The sequence below is a fragment of the Ursus arctos genome, unplaced genomic scaffold, assembly GCF_023065955.2.
Source record: "Ursus arctos isolate Adak ecotype North America unplaced genomic scaffold, UrsArc2.0 scaffold_5, whole genome shotgun sequence".
In the NCBI taxonomy this organism is placed as follows: domain Eukaryota; kingdom Metazoa; phylum Chordata; class Mammalia; order Carnivora; family Ursidae; genus Ursus; species Ursus arctos.
The window spans coordinates 75,408,328-75,427,861 of record NW_026623067.1 but is presented as its reverse complement, the minus strand read 5'-3'; the positions used below and the strand labels follow the sequence as shown (position 1 = coordinate 75,427,861).

The 19,534-nt window shown below is 35.3% G+C and overlaps 1 protein-coding gene across 3 annotated transcripts in view; it reads right to left on the bottom strand.

The window, feature by feature from the left end:
• Positions 1–19,534, bottom strand: part of SLF1 (SMC5-SMC6 complex localization factor 1) — a 71,103-nt gene that overhangs the window by 25,798 nt on the left and 25,771 nt on the right. Inside the window, exons 10-14 of one of the 3 annotated variants that reach the window (XM_026498608.4) lie at positions 18,180–18,233; positions 17,046–17,204; positions 15,271–15,434; positions 7,471–7,602; positions 6,256–6,421 (exon numbers count right to left, since the gene is read on the bottom strand). In XM_026498608.4, the coding sequence (XP_026354393.2) occupies positions 6,256–6,421; positions 7,471–7,602; positions 15,271–15,434; positions 17,046–17,204; positions 18,180–18,233 (675 nt within the window). Of the gene's footprint in view, positions 1–6,255; positions 6,422–7,470; positions 7,603–15,270; positions 15,435–16,114; positions 16,199–17,045; positions 17,205–18,179; positions 18,234–19,534 lie in introns of all 3 variants that reach the window. The other 2 variants (XM_048220971.2, XM_057307501.1) reach the window with 2 other exon arrangements.

The following is a 19,534-nucleotide window of genomic DNA, read 5'->3' as shown; positions in this document are numbered from 1 at the left end:
ATTTGTTCTTTAGACATGTTGGATGTATGAAAAAAAAAAAATCACCAAATTAACAACTGGGTAGAAAACATGTGAAAAGTTTTTAATAAATAAATATTATAGTATCCGAATAGATTTTGAGTGCTATGTTCTGCAACCATACTATGCCTAATATGGGATTGGGGACAGAGAAATCTCTAACCATCAGTGACTACTGGATTTATTTCTCCTGCCCTCAGCAGACAAGGTTCTTACGGTATATATAATATTTCATGAGGGCATCATCATTCCTTATTATAAGCAGCTCTTAGTTAAGTGATTTCAAAACTGAAGTTCTAGTTCTAGTTTGTTGTCCAAACAAGGGTAAATGGTCAAGCAGCACATATGTCAGCCCTGCCGAAAAAGTTTTTACCGAGGAAAAGCCCAGTCAGGATGCTTAGGTAGGTGTGCAAGTTCCCCACTGCTCTATCACACTGTGTGGCAATACACTGCCTTAAGGCTGGGCTGGACAGTAGAACTTGAGAGAGAGAGAGACCATGAAGAAATGGGGCTGAGGGGATTTTAAGCTGCATGATTAGGAAGCAATGCCTTTCCTCTAATATCATCAGAGGATACGATATAGAACCTTGACCACAGCCTGATCCTGCCAGGTCAGGATTTCTGAACGGGCATCAGCAGCACCCTCTCTCCTACCCTGATTGCAGAGCTGGGTTTAAGTCTTCCAGTGGCACCTTTATGACTTGGGAAGCAGCAGCAGGACTGGCTCTATCAGCTGGCTGGGAAGTACCATCTCCTTCCCTAGTACCCTGGTAGGGTCCAAATCATAAACTGACCAGAACTCACTCCCTTAAGCATTGAGTGTTAGCTACTCTTCAAAGCACTTTGCAGGAAGCCAAGTTCTTACTTTGTAAAGCCAACATGGAGACAATCAATCACTCCGAGCAAGTTTTATTTCTTATGGTTCAACTTATCAAAAGAACAGGATATATAAATATCCTGTTTATAAATATATAAAACAGGAAAGTGAAAAGCTATATTTAAACTAAAAATTGATCCTATCAAGATCTACATCATAGAATGCTCCTTGCAGCAACATGTATATCTGAATATCAGCGATGACACTACTCAGGAAGGACGCAAGAAACTGGTAAATTTTGATTTCTCAAAATATTCCCCATCCCAAGAGCAGAGTAAATCAGGATCACTTCAGATCCCTGGTCCCAAGGCTCTGGAGAGGGAAAAGGAGCTTAGCCCACAGAACTAAGTCTCATATAAACTACAACTGAACACTTCATCAATTCAAAAAAACCTAAGAAAATCAACCAGTTGGGACCTTTCCCTTTCCTTACACAAGTGTATGTATACACACCTGATACCACAAATTGGTATCAATATTGTCTATTATTCAATTTACCTTGATATTACTGTTATTAAACAGAGATGGGTAGCCCTTGCAATACTCACAAGGAATGACTATAGTTTCCTTACCATGATAAGATAGTGTCAAAATTATTCTTATCTGTGTGACATTGCCTAAACTTCCTACTACCATATATTCATAATAGTAAATTTTTATTTAAAAAAACACTTTCAAATTAGGTTCTTGGATCCTTTTATAATATATTCTTATCTATGTCACTCACTATAATCAAAGGGCCAAGACATTGCGCTATGGATTGTACTCACTGCAACTTTAACAGTGTATAAAGAATGCTATCCTTTCTAGCATAGTGGCTATATATATACACACACATACATGATTTAGAAGTAGATTAGTGAGAAAATGGCAAATAAACCATCAAGGGAGAAAAGCTTTCCTGGAATACTGTAAAGTTTGCTAAAGCTCAAAGAACAGAAAACTCTGAGAATTAACAAAGAAATGAAAGACATGATGTGCATATGACACATATTTACGTTAGAACACCTTTCTAATGTGTTAAAGTCTATTATCAGACATTCTGTCAATACAGTTCTCTAGTATCTGCCAGTACAAGTAACCTCCATTTAATAAATTTGGTAATCTTCCAAAAATTGACTAGTGTATAATGTAGAACTGCAATCTGGGCCTTCTGACTACCGGGTTAGGGCTTTAAGCAATATCCCCGGCAAGAGATGACACAAGGCTCTGCTAGTACCTCTGTCAGAAAGATGCAAACATAATACACATAATGTGCCTCTTCCTGTTTAAACCACTGGCGTCTGAAACAAGAGCAAGTATGCTGCAATGGAGACTTGGCCTCTAAGCAAGACTTTACCCTAACAGGCCGTGACACCTTGCATAAGTTACTTAAACTCTTTAGCCTCAATTTCCCTATCTTTAAATACAAAGTAGCTTCCACTTCTACCTACAATGGTAGGGTTATCATTAAATAGCATTTAAGGACATCACAAAGAAAAACAGGACTAACCACCAAGCTTAGCAAAATTTGTACCTCCTTCATAACCTTGACATAGCTCACCTCTGCTCTTTGCCAAGGAAAGCCCAAAGCTTTCTCAGATTAATGACAATGAAATTCACTGCCTTTGTGTCACTCTGTAACATTTGCTGATTGACATTATGACAAAACAATATTAGCATAAACTGAGGACTTCTGTTTAACTAATGACTTAAATTGAATGCTTCAACTCAGCAAATCAAGAAACAAATGCTTTACAGTACAGAAAATGATGTCTGTGAACATGCATGGAATTCTTGAAATTGGAAACTGCCAAAAAGATTTAATTAGGTACCAGAATGAATTCTAGCAGATAAGGTAACACACACACACACACAAAACAGTTTTTATGAATTTACACAATTCAAATGTTAAAATACTGATTTGCTAAGTTTAAAGCTAGTTCTAATATTACAACTGATGCTATAATTTATTGCAGATTGCTTTACAAAATATGTTTAATTTATTTATAAATTTGAACAGAAACCTTCAAGTTAATCATGGATAAATCTATTATTTACATCAGTATTTCCTGAGTAAGTTCTTATCTTTGATGGTCCTTTGGTGATTTAGTATAATTGTGAAAAACGTCAGTTTTATCATTGCCTTAAGTTACAAATGAGCAGATTTATTTATTTAATCAAATGGATAAAAAAGAAATGCTCCATAATTAGAAAATATTTTCTATCCCCAATGATTCCATGGTCTAAAAAGTACATAAGAAGCAGATGTTAATTAATAAGAACGTTATCAGTTTTATCTTAGAAGTATTACACAAGTATTAAACTCAACTGGCAATGAAGTATAGATAGTTCTATTTATGTTGAGTATTTTCAATTTACATCTGTATAATCATATTTCGTTTTAAACGAGACACATGTACAAGATAATGGCTACTCACTTGGTTATTGCCACATAATACAACTACTTTATCACAAACATGCTATACCCAGAAATAATTCTCCCTTTTTTAATGGAAATTAAAGAAAAATTAGGGCCCTCAAAAGAATTTTCTTTTTGTAAGCCTCAGGCACTCCCTAAGGAGAATTTTTAAAAACCAACAAGGGAACTGTTTCTGATAATGGAGGCTTAAGTAATTCAAATAAATGACCTTATAAAAGAAAACTGAAAATGTTGAATACAGTACGTAAATACAATATGTAAAACATCTTCCAGAAAGATAACATGTTATGTAAAACATAACTTCTGGAAAGTTATAAATAATTGCTAAGCCAAGACAAAGAGCCAAATGAAGCCCTCAAAACTAGCTGACTTTGCCATCAGGACACTTGCTGACCCCAAAGAAAGACCTGAGAGACAGAAGTGTGGTTTCTGGAGCCTAGAAGAAAAGGAGGATAAAAGCCATAGCCCAAGGCCTAATACACAAGAGAAAAAAACCATGTATTTGTAGCCCTGTACCTCACTTGGGACTAGCCATGAACCCTCAAACCTGGCAACAGAAGTTCTCTCTGGAGAAAGATATTTGGTGCATTTGTCATGTTACCGTTTCTACAAATAATTTTTCAAATGCGATTTATGGCACACAGTTAATGATTACTAGCTTGTAAGAGAATATAAAAAACACAAGAGAAGGAAATAGCAGAAACAACAGTTAGAAACAGACTCACAGGGGCGCCTGGGTGGCACAGCGGTTAAGCGTCTGCCTTCAGCTCAGGGCGTGATCCCGGCGTTCTGGGATCGAGCCCCACGTCAGGCTCCTCTGCTATGAGCCTGCTTCTTCCTCTCCCACTCCCCCTGCTTGTGTTCCCTCTCTCGCTGGCTGTCTCTATCTCTTCAAATGAATAAAAAATTTAAAAAAAAAAAAAAAAAAAGAAACAGACTCACAAAGACTTCAAATATGACACACTCATACATAAACTATAAATTAACTATCACTGCCATGTTAAAAGACCATTAGTGCCTGACAAAAAAAAATCTTGAAAATTTTGGAGGGAACTAGAAACCATAAAAACATGTTATAGTAATTAGGAAGTTAAAAAGTCTAAAACTGGATAGGTGCCTGGGTGGCTCAGTCGTTAAGCGTCTGCCTTCGGCTCAGGTCATGATCCCGGAGTCCTGGGATCGAGGCCCACATCAGGCTCCCTGCTTGGTGGGAAGCCTGCTTCTCCCTCTCCCACTCCCCTGGCTTGTGTTCCCTCTCTCGCTTCTCGCTGTGTCTCCCTCTGTCAAATAAATAAAAATCTTAAAAAAAAAGAAAAAAAAGTTTAAAACTGGAAAAAATACAACAGTCATGTTTAACAACATATTAGACATAGATGAAAAGAGACTAGTGAACTAAAAATTACATGAAAAGACACTACCCAGAATGCTCCAAGTACAGAAAAAAACCTGAAAATCTAGATGAGAGGGAAAAAGCATAGATGAAAAGCAGAAGGTGTAACATGAGTTTAACTGGAACTAAAAAAAAGTTGAGCAGAGAAAACATTTCAGAAGAAATATGAGAAGATAAACTATGTAAGAATTTTCCTTGAGAAAGAATACTTATGCCCACCTGACACCAGAATTCTCCACCCAAACCACTATGTATCACTACGTACAAAGTACATAGTTTAAAAAAAAAAAAAGGGATAAATTCACAAAGTAGATTCCAAAAAGTTTGACTAAAGCAATTATTAAACTTGACATAAAAGATGATAGAGAGTAGGGTGCCTAGGTGGCTCAGTCGGTTGAGCATCCGACTCTTGATTCGGGCTCAGGTCATGATCTCAGGGTCTTAGGATCAGGCCCTGCGGTGGGATCCCTGCTCAGTGGAGAGTCTGTTTCTCTCCCTCTCTCTTTCCCTCTGCCCCTCCCCCTACTTGTGACCGCTCTCCCTTTCTCTCTCTCTCAAATAATCTTTTAAAAAAAAACATGATAGAGAGCAATGAAAACAGAGAAAACGCACTGTATAATCATACATGGAGTCAAAAGGAAAGTTCAGGTAATTTCAGAAGGCAGAAATCATTATAGGGCTCGTTTATTAATTATAATTTACTCTTAGAAATTAACAAAAAAGCACAGGCAAACAAAAGCCACTAATCATAACAAAAATACATCCATTTAGAAGCTTTAAAACATCTTAAATATTTCTTGAAATCAAAGGAAAATACATAAATGACAATAAAAAACATTGAAAAAAACATTAACAGCACACAAGATTTAGGTATCAAAACCTGTACATAAATCTCAATTTGTACACAAATGCAATTTATTTTGAGTATATTTATTAGAAATAAAGCAGAAAATAGAGTCCCAAAGGCGATTATTTTGAAGAGGAGAAAGCTGACTAATAGTAATTATGCACCCAAAACATGGCGCAGTATGTTGCTATGCACTTTACATATTTCAGTGCATTAAATTTTCCCAACTACCCTTCAGGTAGGTAATACACTAAAATCACTGCATGTTAAATTCCTAATGACAAGCAAGATCTACTTATGAAGAAATAACTAACAACCACAAAGGCTGTTTTAAAAACAAGTCAAACTTTTTATTTATACACACAAAAAATTGTATGGACTCAATTTTTAAAATCATAGGTTCCTTATGAATTGAAATGTGCAAAAGTAAAAAATCTAGAATGATAAGTGAATACATATTTCTTAGCACTAATGATCAAATAACTGTCCCTAGCTACTATATCCAAATGTGTGATGATGAAGCAGCCAGCCTCTAACGATCTTTTACCATAAAACTAAATAAACTATATAGAAAACAAGGATACATTTGGGTAGATTTTAGTTTTATTCAAATTGTTCAAAGAATAAAGACAAAAGAAGCATAACTCAAAAGATGTACTTTTCCATAGGTCATTATTTGTTTGTAAATCAATTCTACTTACATCATTAGACTTGCATTTTTCCTTGTGAGAATATATAGTCCACTCCAAAAGCATATTTACTGGTTTGGTCAAAAGCCCAGAGGCCTCATTTCCTGACCAAAAGATTTCAAGAAGAATTGCCTTTCCTGTTATTTTCAGACTCTGAGAATCTGACCAGTCATACAACCTAATGAAAATATGAATCAAAGTATATCTTTATGCCAACTTGATCACTATAGGTATTAGGTATAATATCTCTTGCCATAATACAAAAAGATCTAGTGGTTTCTAAATATAGAAAGGGCATAATATATAAAGATTACAACATATAGTTATAATAAAGAAAAAATATAAAAAAGGCCACAATTCAATATAATGACCAACAAATACACAGAGTAATCTAACTGCATGTTTTAGAGCATACACAAAACTTATCATGGATATTACAGATTCAATGTTAAAAAACATAGTAGGGGGGGAAATCCCCCAAAAAACTAATGGAACGTTTACTTAAGTGTTCAATTACTTAAGAATTATAAAAAACATAAACCCTGAATAATATAACAAAATCTTACCTATCCAAATATCGAAGCTAGTGAAAAACAAATATGTAAACTTAAGACACATAAAGAACATAAAAAGCTTTATTGACACTAAAGAACTATGTCTGCAACTGTGTTTTAAAAATAAATCTAAACTAGGGGCACTTGGGTGGCTCAGTCGGTTGAGCATCTGCCTTTGGCTCAGGTAATGATCCCAGGGTCCTGGGATCCAGCCCCATGGCAGGCTCCCTGCTCAGTGGGAGCCTGCTTCTCCCTCACCCTCTCCCTGTGCCGTTCCCCCTGCTTGTGCTCTCTTGCTGTCTGGCCATCAAATAAATAAATAAATAAAATCTTTTTAAAAAATACACAAATCTAAACTAGAAAATAAGGTGACTCGGGGCGCCTGGGTGGCACAGCAGTTAAGCGTCTGCCTTCGGCTCAGGGCATGATCCTCGCGTTATGGGATCGAGCCCCACATCAGGCTCCTCTGCTGGGAGCCTGCTTCTTCCTCTCCCACTCCCCCTGCTTGTGTTCCCTCTCTCGCTGGCTGTCTCTATCTCTGTTGAATGAATAAATAAAATCTTTAAAAAAAAAAAAAAGAAAATGTGACTCTTCAGAAGTATGTACATAAATTAGAAAAATGTACATAAAACAATGAAAATATAGAAACATTTTTCTTTGTGATTAAACTTACTTTTGGGTCAGATGTCGCACTTCACTTTCCACTAAATTAAAGAAAAATTTGAGCAGAGTCAGGTGGAGCACCTTAGTGCCAATAATATTTTTTGAAATTTGATGGCAAAAACTTTCATTGTAAAGGCAAGACCTGAAAAACATGAACCCAATAATTTGTGACATACAAACAATTCAATGAATATTCTGTGGACAAAGTATTTCTTTCAGAGTATTATTAGAATCCTAATGAAATTTCCTTCAACAAAATATAAAGCTAATCAATAAAATTTTATCAGTATATTTTCTTCATTTAAAAAGAAAACCATGTCAAGTATCACATGACATTGAATTTTTAGTAATACAGATCTAATGTCTCTATTTTTCAATGACTGTAATGTTTAATAGCTTAATAGTACTCTCTCTTTGTATTCTTTATTTCACCGACAAAGAACAAAAAATTATGTATTACAGTAAATGCTTTCAATTCAGATGACCGGCTATACTCTCAATTCATAGATACTCTCTATAGTCTATAGTCATCTTCTTACTCAAGATTTTTTGTTATTATTATTTAGTGAAATGAAGGTCATTGAGGACTTTTTTTTTTTTTTTTAAAGAGAGAGAATGAATAGTGGGGTGAGGGCAGAGGGAGAGGGAGATAGAATCCCAAGCAGGCTCCACACCCAGCATGAGCACGGAACCTGATGTGGGGACTCAATCTCACGAAAGAGATCATGACCGGAGCCTAAATCAAGAGTTGGATGCTTAATCGAATGAGCCACCCAGGCACCCCCATTTAGGGCTATTTTCTAAGAGTTTAAAAAATTTAATATTTATTTTCTTTCCATCTGCTACAGCAGTCCTGTCCAAGAGAACTTTCGGTGACAATGGATATTTTCTATTGAACATGTGAAATGTGGATTGTCAAACGAGGACCGAATTTTTAATTTTTTAATCTTAAATTTAAACATTGTCAAATATGGCTACTGGCTACTGGGTTGGACAGCAAAACTATATATTATTTTTTTTAAAGAGAACATACAATTACTCAGAAGTCTAGGACTAGGAAAGAGATTCTAGGTAACAATACGTTTTATAATAATCTTCCAACTTTAACTGCCAGAGATGGATACCACAGTACCTTTCATTTTTTAAAAAAAGCATACAACAGGGTGCCTGGGTGGTTCAGTTGGTTAAGCATCTGCCTTCAGCTTGGGTCATGATCTTGGGGTCCTGGGATAGAGCCCCATGTGGGGCTCCCCACTCAGTGGGGAGTCTGCTTCTCCCTCTCCCTCTGCACCCCCCAACTTGTGTGCTCTCTCTCCCAAATAAATAAAATCTTTAAAAAAAACAACCCCTATATTATGGAATATTTTAAATATGTTTAAAAGTAGACTAATATCCAGTTCATCTATGTGCTTACCACTTCCCTAGACATCTTACTCCCAATGAACCCAATTATTTTGGCATGAAATCTGGTATTACTATATATTAAAAAGTCTACTTTTAATTCCACCTCCTGTTGCATCAATTCATCCAAATATTTATTAAGCATTTATTATGTTCCAGGTATTGTATTAAGCACTGAGAATAAAGATCCTTAAAACTGAACATCCAAGTGAAGAGATGGAAAAACATTTATCATGCAAATGGAAATGAAAAGAAAGCTGGGGTAGTAATACTTCTATCAGACCAAAGAGACTTTAAAACAAAGATTATAACAAGAGAAAAAGACATTTCATAACCATAAAGGACATAACCCAAGAAAAAGATTGAACAATTACAAGTATTTACACACCCAACATACATCAAGCAACTATTAAACAGACATAAAGCAAGAAATTGAGAGTAATACAATAACAGTAGGGGACTTTAATACCCCACTTATACCACTGGATGGATCAGGCACAAATTCAACAAGGAAATAGTGTCACGGAATGACACATTGGACCAGATGGATCTAACAGATACATTCAGAACACTCCATCCAAAAACAGTGAAATACACCTTCTTCTCAAATGTACATAGACATTCTGTAGAACAGATCACAAAACAAATCTCAACAAATTGAGAAAGATTTAAATCGAATCATGCATCTTTTCCAACCACACGGTTGTGAATCTAGAAATCAACCACAAAAAGAAATCTGGAAACGACAAAAATACATGGAGGTTAAATAACATGCTACTAAACAATGAATGGGTCAACCAAAAAACTGAAGAGGAAAGAAAAAAAATACATGGAGACAAATGAAAATGAAATTACAATGGTCCAAAATCTTTGGGATACAGCAAAAGCCGTTCTAAGAGGGAAGATTATAGCAATATTAGGCCTATCTCAAGAAGAAAGATCTCAAATTAACAGCTTAACTTTACACCTAGGGAGCTAGAAAAGGAACAACAAACAAAGCCTAAAGCCAGCAGAAGGAAGGAAATAATATAGATTAGAGCAGAAATAAATGAAATAGAGACTAAAAAACCAATAGACCAGATCAATGAAACCAGGAGCTGGTTCTTTAAAAAGATGAATAAAACTGAAAAACCTTTAGCTTGATTCATTTAAGAGAGAGAAAGAGGACTCAATTTCAGAAATGAAGGAGGGGAGAAATATCAAGTTACAACACAGAAATACAAAGGATTATAAGAGAGTATGTAAAATTATATGCTAACAAATTGACGACCTAAAAGAAATGGATAAATTCCTAAAACATATAACCTTGTAAAACTGAATCAGGAAGAAATAGAAAATCTGAACAAAATGATTACTAGCAATGAAACTGAATCAGTATTCAAAAATCTCCCAACAAACAAGTCCAGGACCAGATGACTTCCCAGGTGAATTCTACCAAACATTTAAAGAGGATTTAAAACTTACTCTTTTCAAACTATTCCAAAAAACAGAAGAGGAAGGAAAGCTTCCAAATTCATTCTGAGGCCAGCATTACCTTGATACCAAAACTGGATTAAGACATCATACACAAATAGAGTGCCCCGGTGGTTCAGCCAGTTAAACGTCTGCCTTCGGCTCAGGTCATGATCTCAGAGCCCTGGGACAGAGCCGTGTGACTGGTTCCCTGCTCAGCAGGGAGTCTGTTTCTCCTTCTCCCTCTGCCGCCTCCCCCCTGTTCATGCTCTGTCTGTCTCTCAAATAAATAAATAAGATCTTTAAAAAAAAAAAGGCATCAAACAAAAAAGAAAACTATAGGCTGATAAGTGACGAACATAGATGTAAAAAATCTCAACAAAATATTAGCAAACTAAATCCAACAGTACATTAAAAAAACAATTCACCACCATCAAGTGGGATTTATCCCCAGGATGCAAGAATGGTTCAATATTCACAAATCAATCAACATGACACATCACATCAACAAGAGAAAGGTTAAAAACCATATGATCATTTCAACAGATGCAGAAAAAGCATTTCACAAATTAAAATATCCATTCATGAAAAAAACCCTCAACAAAGCAGGTTTAGAGGGAACATAACTCAACGTAATAAAGGTCATTTATGAAAAGCCCACAGCTAACATCATCCCTAAGGGTGAAAAACTGAGAGCTTTACCTCTACGATCAAGAACAAGACAAAGATGTCCACTCTCACCGCTTTGATTGAACACAGTCCTAGTCACAGCAATCAGACAAGAAAAAGAACTAAAAGGCATTGAAATTGGTAAGGAAGAAGTAAAACTTTCCCTATTTACAGATGACATGATACTATATATAGAAAACCCTAAAGATTCCACCAAAAAACTACTAGAAGTGATAAATTAATTCAATCAAGTTGTAGGACACAAATTCAATATACAAAGATGTGTTGTATTTCTGTACATTAATAATGAATTAGCAGAAAGAAAATTTGAGAACAATTCCATTTAGGAATGTACCAAAAAGAATAATATGCATACAAATAAACTTAACCAAGGAAGTGAAAGACCTGTACTTTGAAAACTATAAGACACTGATGAAAGATACTGAAGAAGATACAAAGAAATGGAAAGATACTCCATGCTCATGCATTGGGAGAACCAATATTGTTAAAATGTCCATGCTATTCAAAGCAATCTACAGATTTAACACAATCCCTATCAAAATATCAACAGCATTTTTCCTAAAACTAGAACAAACAATACTAAAATTTATACACAACCAGAGAAGACCCCAAATAGCCAAAGCAATGTTAAGAAGAATAAAACTGGAGGTATCACGGGATGTCTGGATGCTCAGTCAGTCCAATGTCCAACCCGATCATGAGATTGAGCCCTGTGCTGGGCTTCATGCTCAGCACACAGTCAGCTTGAGAGTCTCTCCCTACCCCTCAGCCCTGTCCCACACTGCACGCTCTGTTTCTCTCTAAAGTAAGTAAGTAAAAATCTTAAAAAAACAAAAACAAAATACGGAGGTATTACAATCCTACATCTCAAGGTTAATTACAAAGCTGTACCAATCAAAACAGTGTAGTACTGGCACAAAAACAAACACATCAATCAATGGAACAGAATAGAAAGCCCAGAAATAAACCCATAATTATATGGTCAATTAATCCATGGCAAAGAAGGCAAGAATATATGAGAAAAAGACTGTCTCTTGAACAAATGCTACTGGGAAAACTGGACAGCTACATGAAAAAAAATGAAACTGGACCACTTTCTTATACCATATATAAAAATAAACTCAAAATGGAATAAAAACCTAAATGTGAGACCTGAAATCATAAAATTCCTAGAAGAAAACACGGGCAGTAATTTCTGACATCAACTGCAGTAACATTTGTCTAGGTATGTCTCCTAAGGCAAGGAAAACAAAAGCAAAATTAAACTACTGGAACTGCACCAAAATAAAATCCTTTTGCCCAGCAAAGGAAACCATCAAGAAAATAAAGAGACAATCTAATAATGGGAGAAAAATATATGAAAATGAGGTATCTGATAAGAGGTTAATATCCAAAATTATGAACACCTTAGACAACTCAACACCCAAAAAACAGATAATCTAATTAAAAATGGGCAGAAGATATGAACAGACATTTCTCCAAAGAAGACATCCAGATGGCCAAAGAGACACATAAAAAGATGCTCAACTTCATTAATCATCAGAGAAATGCCAATCAAAACTACAATGAGATTATCATCACCTTACACCTATCAGTATGGTCAAAATCAAACACAAGAAACAAGTTTGGCAAGGACATGGAGAAAAAAGGAACTCTCATGGAACTGGTGGGAATGCAAGCTGTGGAAAATAGTATGGAGGTTCCTCAAAAAATTAACAAATTAAAAAAAATTAAAAACTAAAAATTATGATCCAGTAATTCTACTACTGGGTATTTGCCCAAGGGAAATGAAAACACTAAACGGAAAAGATATATGCACTGTGTTTACTGCAGCATTATTTACAACAGCCATGGTATGGAAGCAACCCAAGTATGCATCCAGACATGAATGAATAAGGAAGATGTGGTAGATATATACAAAGGAACATTACTCAGCCATAAAAAATACAAAATCTTGCCATTTGCTACAACATGGATGAATCTAGAGGGTATAGTGCTAAGTGAAATAAGTCAGAGAAAGCCAATTACCATGTAATTTCACTCATGTGTGGGATTTAAAAAACAAAATAAACTAACAAAGAAAAGAAGAGACAAAATAAACCAAACTCTTAAATACAGAGAACAAACTGGGGGTTGCCAGAAGGGAGGCAGATGGGTGGATGGCTGAAATTGGTGATGGGAATTAAAGCATAACTCATCATGATGAGCAATGAGTAATATAGAGAATTGATGAATCCTTGTATTGTTATATCTGAAACTGAAAGAATGCTGTATATTAATTATAACTGAATTTAAAAAATCCTTTAAAAACAGAGTACTTTCTAGAAAGAAAGAAGCTGACATGAGTGAAAAACTTAACTGAAAGAAAAGGTCAAAAATTATGTAGTGACATGAGTTACAAGTTGAAGTATAATTAGGCGTTGGCCAGGTATTTGTAGGATGCAGGAATGCAGGCACATTTAGGAGGAGAAAACATACGAGTAAAGGAATAGGCAATGAAAAATAGTCACTGGGCACATTTAGGAAAATAATGAAGATGAAAATGGAGACACATACAGCATCTAAGTCACGAAAGGTCTTACACATTTTGCTAAGGAATTTCAACTGTCTCTTATACATGATGTGTAAGTTAATTGAAAATTTTCATCTGGTAAATGACAACATCACTTTGGAAAGAGTATACTGAGGTACTCTGGAAGATAAATTAAAGGGAAAAAAGCAGAATCAAGATCAATAAAGCAGGTATTGCAATAGTTTACATAAGAAGCAATGAGAGCTTGATGACGGTAAAGAAAGACAGTAAAGAAAGAAACAGATCTGGAAATTAGAAAGCATGTCAGCCACATAACCCATATATCCTCACATTCTATACCAATGCTGGGTTAGTACTGTTGTGTTAAAATTGTGTTTACATCTCAGTCACCTCCAAAAGTAAAGGAACAATATTCTCTATTTACCGTTTTATCCCCAGAGTGTAGCACAGTGCCTGACTCCCAATAAGTACTCAATAAACATCTGCTGAAAGAATGAATAAATGCATGCCATCTAGATGATTAGCTCACTTCAAATATATCACAACCAAGACAGAAAATGAAGCTTTATGAATCTCAAAGAGATAACCAAATGTCTAGCCTTTGCCTGGCTAGTCAAGTACCTTCCTCTCACTACTATGGAGCCCTAAAACTGAGCACTTGGATAAAAAGAAAGTATTTTCTAGACAAAAGCAGGCTATATCAGATACAGGGAGCTCAGAGAAGAAAAACAATTCATGGATTTGGTAGAAAGAGAAAAAGAAAGGATTTCCAGAGAAAAATTTTCAAGACAAAGGAAAAATCTAGGAAGATGATATGCAGACACACAAAAGGAATGACTATCTAGGAAACAGTTTCAAAATTCAGATTTCTAGGGGCGCCTGGGTGGCTCAGTCATTAAGCATCTGCCTTCAGCTTGGGTCATGATCCCAGGGTCCTGGGATCGAGCCCCGCATCAGGCTCCCTGATCAGCAGGGAGCCTGCCTCTCCCTCTCCCACTTGCCCTGCTTCTGTTCCCTGTCTATCAAATAAAATCTTTAAAAACAAAACGAAACCCTAAAACACCCAAAAAACTCCAAAAATTCAAATTTCTAGCTGAAAAAAAGTAACAAAACACACTAAAAGAGATAATATATACAGTTACAGTGTTTACACTTTTGATTACCAAAATTTGATAACCATATTCAATAAATTTTAATTAGATTTTAATATGCACACATATTGTTACGGAAAACAATCAAAAAATAAAAACAAATAATGATTTGGCTCTCCTGTTTATTTCATGTATTCATTAAACTTTTTTTTTTTTTTTTTTTTTTTTTTTTGGTAAACTAAATGACAAATATGACCAATCTAGATTTGGCCTGTTGTTTATTTTTTTTTCTTTCTTTCTTTCTTTTTTTTTTTTTAGAGAAAGGGAGAGAACACATAGGAGGGAGAAGAAGAGAGAGAATCCCAGGCAGGCTCCACACCCAGAATGGAGCCCAACATGGGGCTCGATCTCATGACCCTGAGATCATGACCTGAGCTGAAATCAAGAGTCCAATGCTTAACCCACTGAGCTGCCCAAGTGCCCCTAGACTTGGCCCCTTTTTAAGTTTTTAAAAAAATACAACACACATACTATACACACACATTTTCTAAAATGAAATTTACTTCTTGCATTTATATCTAAAACATACACAGCAGAACTGTGGGAGATGAAATTTAACATCCTCACATGTCAAATTCCTTACCTGATAAGCACTTCTATTAGAGACCATGCTCCTTTCATACAAGTTGGGCATTGAAACAGCTCTAAGTAATATCGTGACATGGCTGGGGACTTCCAAGGAGGATGTAGGTGAAGAAGAGCTGACAATATATGAAAGTATCGGCCAGAAAATGTATCTATGTTATCCTGTTATTTAAAAATAAACAAATTAAACACTATAGCTAAAAGTATACTTTGATCAGTTACTTCAGTCTAAAACTGTAATAACTCTGACCTTTCTTACCAAATATATGTGTTTGGACAAAGGAGATCAAATAGAAGTTATCATATTTAGCTAGTAAAATACTACAACTGAGAAAGGCACATTCTAAATATGTATCTATACATTAAGTAATCCCAGCTATTGAGACTTACATGAAATGTCCATTTTACTTTTCATGATTATAGTGAGATTAAGAGTTCCCAAATGTGACCTGAAAGGAATTAAAGGTATGAAGCTTTTCATGTAATATGCTTAGTTATCACCAACATTACTCTGACATAGCTTACACCTGTTATTTCTTCAAATTGGCACTGTGATGAAGAACGTAATTAGAAAGCTACCTTTGAAAAGCCGTTCTCACTAGCTTTCAGTTTAAGGAATATGTTTATTGTCTGTGTATACTGTGAATAAAAATGATTATTATCACTGTACAAATGGCTTTCTAGATCATTGTTATCAGATTTTTATGTTAGATACTTTACTGCCACAGAAAAACAATCGGATAAATTTTTCCCAAGAGAAAATGATCTTGGAGATGCTAACAAAATAAATTAAATCACGCAGAGTAGTACCTAGAAAATAGTTTAAAAATGGAAACGGGCACCTCAGGCTTGACCTCACTGGGGCCGATCAAAGAGAGCTGATGCCCAGTCCCATAATCCTTATGGGGGGAGATCCACGCTCCCACCTGGACAAACACAGGAAAACAAGCCTTCACAAAAGTGCTAGCTGAGCTCCCTGATGGGATTATTCAGAATGAACTCCTAACAGAGATAGTACTCATTTCCCCTCTGCATCTTCTTCTGCATCAACCGTCCTGAAGATGCACCCCCCTCCTCCAGAGTAGTACTAGAATATACTCCTCCCACCCCAAATCAGTCTCTGAGGGACTGCAGAATGACTCCGTTTCCTTGGTGCATTCATAAAACAGTTCACCCAGTGAAGTCAAGGAAGATTTCTGACAATGCTGCTCTGCTTTTTCTGACATCCTGCACCAGGTAATGGTGTTTTTTAAGTCTTATGACATTATCAGCATAATTTCACCTCCTGAATTTGGATGAATTCTGGGACATAACCGAGATCAGGCTGTAGATGTCTAAGACTGAAGGCCATGGACAATACCCTGGTGAATTTACCAAGGCAAATAACCCCTGTGAGACAATCCTATAGCACCCAATCAATACTTTGCTTTTGTGACACCCAGTCCCTACTGTGTAACTTCAAATTCCTATAAATCCATTAAGGTCCCATTTTGTCTCTCATTGCTGGGTTAGTTGCATTATGACTACTATCTAATAAACTGAATTTTTAATAAATGTTCTATAGTAACTCCAAATACAAAATATACCCCCCCACAAAAAGTAAAAATAAAAAAAAAAAAGAAAGAAGAAATTGTAATAAGCGGGTACTGCATTTCCTATTAAAATGAGGAAAAAAATACTGAAAAGAGAAATTAACTGTAAATATATAAAAAATGAGAATGTTCATATTTTAACATTCTCCTAAAGACTATAAACTCTTAAGACTACTCTTACCTGTAAAATGTTCTCTAGTAGAGCATGAAGAAGGCATACAGGGGGGATATAGTGTGCTTGTAAAGAGGAAAGTTCTTCAATTGCTTCTTTAAAAAACTGTCCTTCTATGAGACTTTCAATTAAATTTAATACACCTCTGGGAAATTCAGCATTTTTAACCTAAAAAAAAAAAAAAAGATTCTATGACTCAAAGAAGAAAAAAATTCTGGGAGCAAATCTTGAATTAGTAAGGAGACTTCAAATTTTCTCATCTGTAAAATGAAGGTAATTCTGTCCTCAAGACTTCATAGGATTGTTATGTGGTTCACAAAAAGATTATTTATATGAATGTGGTTTTTAACTATAAGGTACTACAAAAATACACATTATTAATTGATTTATTACTCTCTGTTGTCTTAAATAGTAAGGGGAAATACTACCACTAAAAGAAAATTTGAATAGGCATTTGCAAAGCATGGCTGATAATGAGGAGACCTCAGGCAGAGCTACAACTACACATAGTTCTTTAGGGGCAAAATTATTTTTTGGTTTTCTTTTAAAAGTATAAGCAAACTATACCCATTAAGATACACTGAATATATTAAGATGTCATCAAGCACAGTATTTGCTATAGTGTCACAGAATCACTCAAAGGATGCACATTAATATAAACTCTAAGAGTTCCATGAAATACATTCCCCTTGGGCAAAATATTTTTAACGGCAAAAATAACTACATTGAACTAGCAGAGAATTAAAATACTCTGAAAGAATACATAAAATAAATTTTAAAGGAATGAATAATGATACAAAGGAAATAATATACTTTAAAAAATATTATCCTGAAAATTTAATCTAGAAGTAGTAATTATGAAAGCTATGAAATGTGGTAACAGTGGTACATAACTCATCCATGATGAGTACAAGCTAAGTTTTTAATTCTTGTTATCAGTTTGTACTACCGTATACAATTTTTTTGGAGCTTTGACAGAATATTATTTTTCTTTTTCATTTCTGGTTAGAGAAAATACATTCCAAATTTGATAGGAGGCTTTGTTATGCAAACAACACATTCCTTTATATCAAAGTAACTAAAAACATCAAAACACAAGCTTATGTATTTGACTCCATCACCACCCTACTCCAAGCCCCTTACCTCAATATTGTATACTGGTTGTTTATCTATTCTAATGCAGCTGTATCTGATAGCCTACAAAATAGCAACCATATTACCAAAATTAAGCATGTTTTTAGGTAGAAAAATACATTTCAGTGTACAAAAAATAAAACCTTGGGCAAACTTACACAACAGACTCAGGAGCACATTAATAGCCATAACTGATCTGATACTGATACACATTTACTCAGACTATTATCTTCCATTATTTTAAAGTAATAGCACACTCATGAGTGTGAACATTCTCTATTTTCTCTTTCTAAACTAACTTAAAAAATAAAGTCATATTCACTTTGAAGAACTGAAGACGTCTACTGCCCTTAGTATTTTAATAATTAGAAATAAAAATGAGGAGAATATTTTGTTTAAAAGTCCAAAGAAAAAAATGTGGTCATGTTTTCTATATAATAACATGCAGAATCTTCCTCTATTGTTTAAAAATACCTATAATTGTGTATTTGTTTAAAAGATTATACTGGAAAAATACTTGTAACCAACATAAAAAGAGATAATATTCTGATTATATAAACAGTTCTAGATACAATGATATAAAATAACCTAATGGAAAACTGAAAAAGAATATAAGTAAGCAGGTAACAAAGAAATAACACAAATGGCAAGTGAAGGTATAAAATATACTCAAACTTACTACTGTCAAAAGAAATACAAATTAAAACAATGATAAAGCTCTGGCTTCCACTTAGGAGGTAGAATCGAACACCCATAACCCTCGGGGAAGGGAATAGGAAAACAAAATCTTTACCCCTGGAGAAGGGAAAGAAAAGATCAGGGTCCCAGATCATTAGCAATCCCCTACCACTGGGGGCAGGGCAAGATCACTGAGAAAATCCTTCCCCCAAAACTCTAAAGGGCTGCCTAAGACTGAGGCTGACCCGGAACACCAGAAAAGGGCCGCATTGTCAAGTATCAGGCTAGCAAGCATTTTACTTTATTATTTTATTTTATTATTATTATTTTTTTTTTTTAGAGAGGAAGACAGAGAAAGAAAGTGAGAGGGAGGGAGAGAGGGGCAAGGGGCAGAAGGAGAGGGAGAGAGGGAGAGAGAAAATCTTAAGCAGGCTCCATGGAGCCTGACACCAGGCTCGATTTCACAACCCCGAGATCAAAGTCCGAGCGGAAATCAATAGTCAGATGCTTAACCAACCGAGCCGCCCAGATGCCCCAAGCTAGGGAGCATTTTAGCATGAAGCTACAGCAGTCTATAAACACCCAATTCATCTGTAGTTTCACTGAGCTATAAACGGCAGAGAATTCGGCTTATTAAATGTACAAAAACATTACTGTTCATAACAAATTAATAAACAGAAAATTTT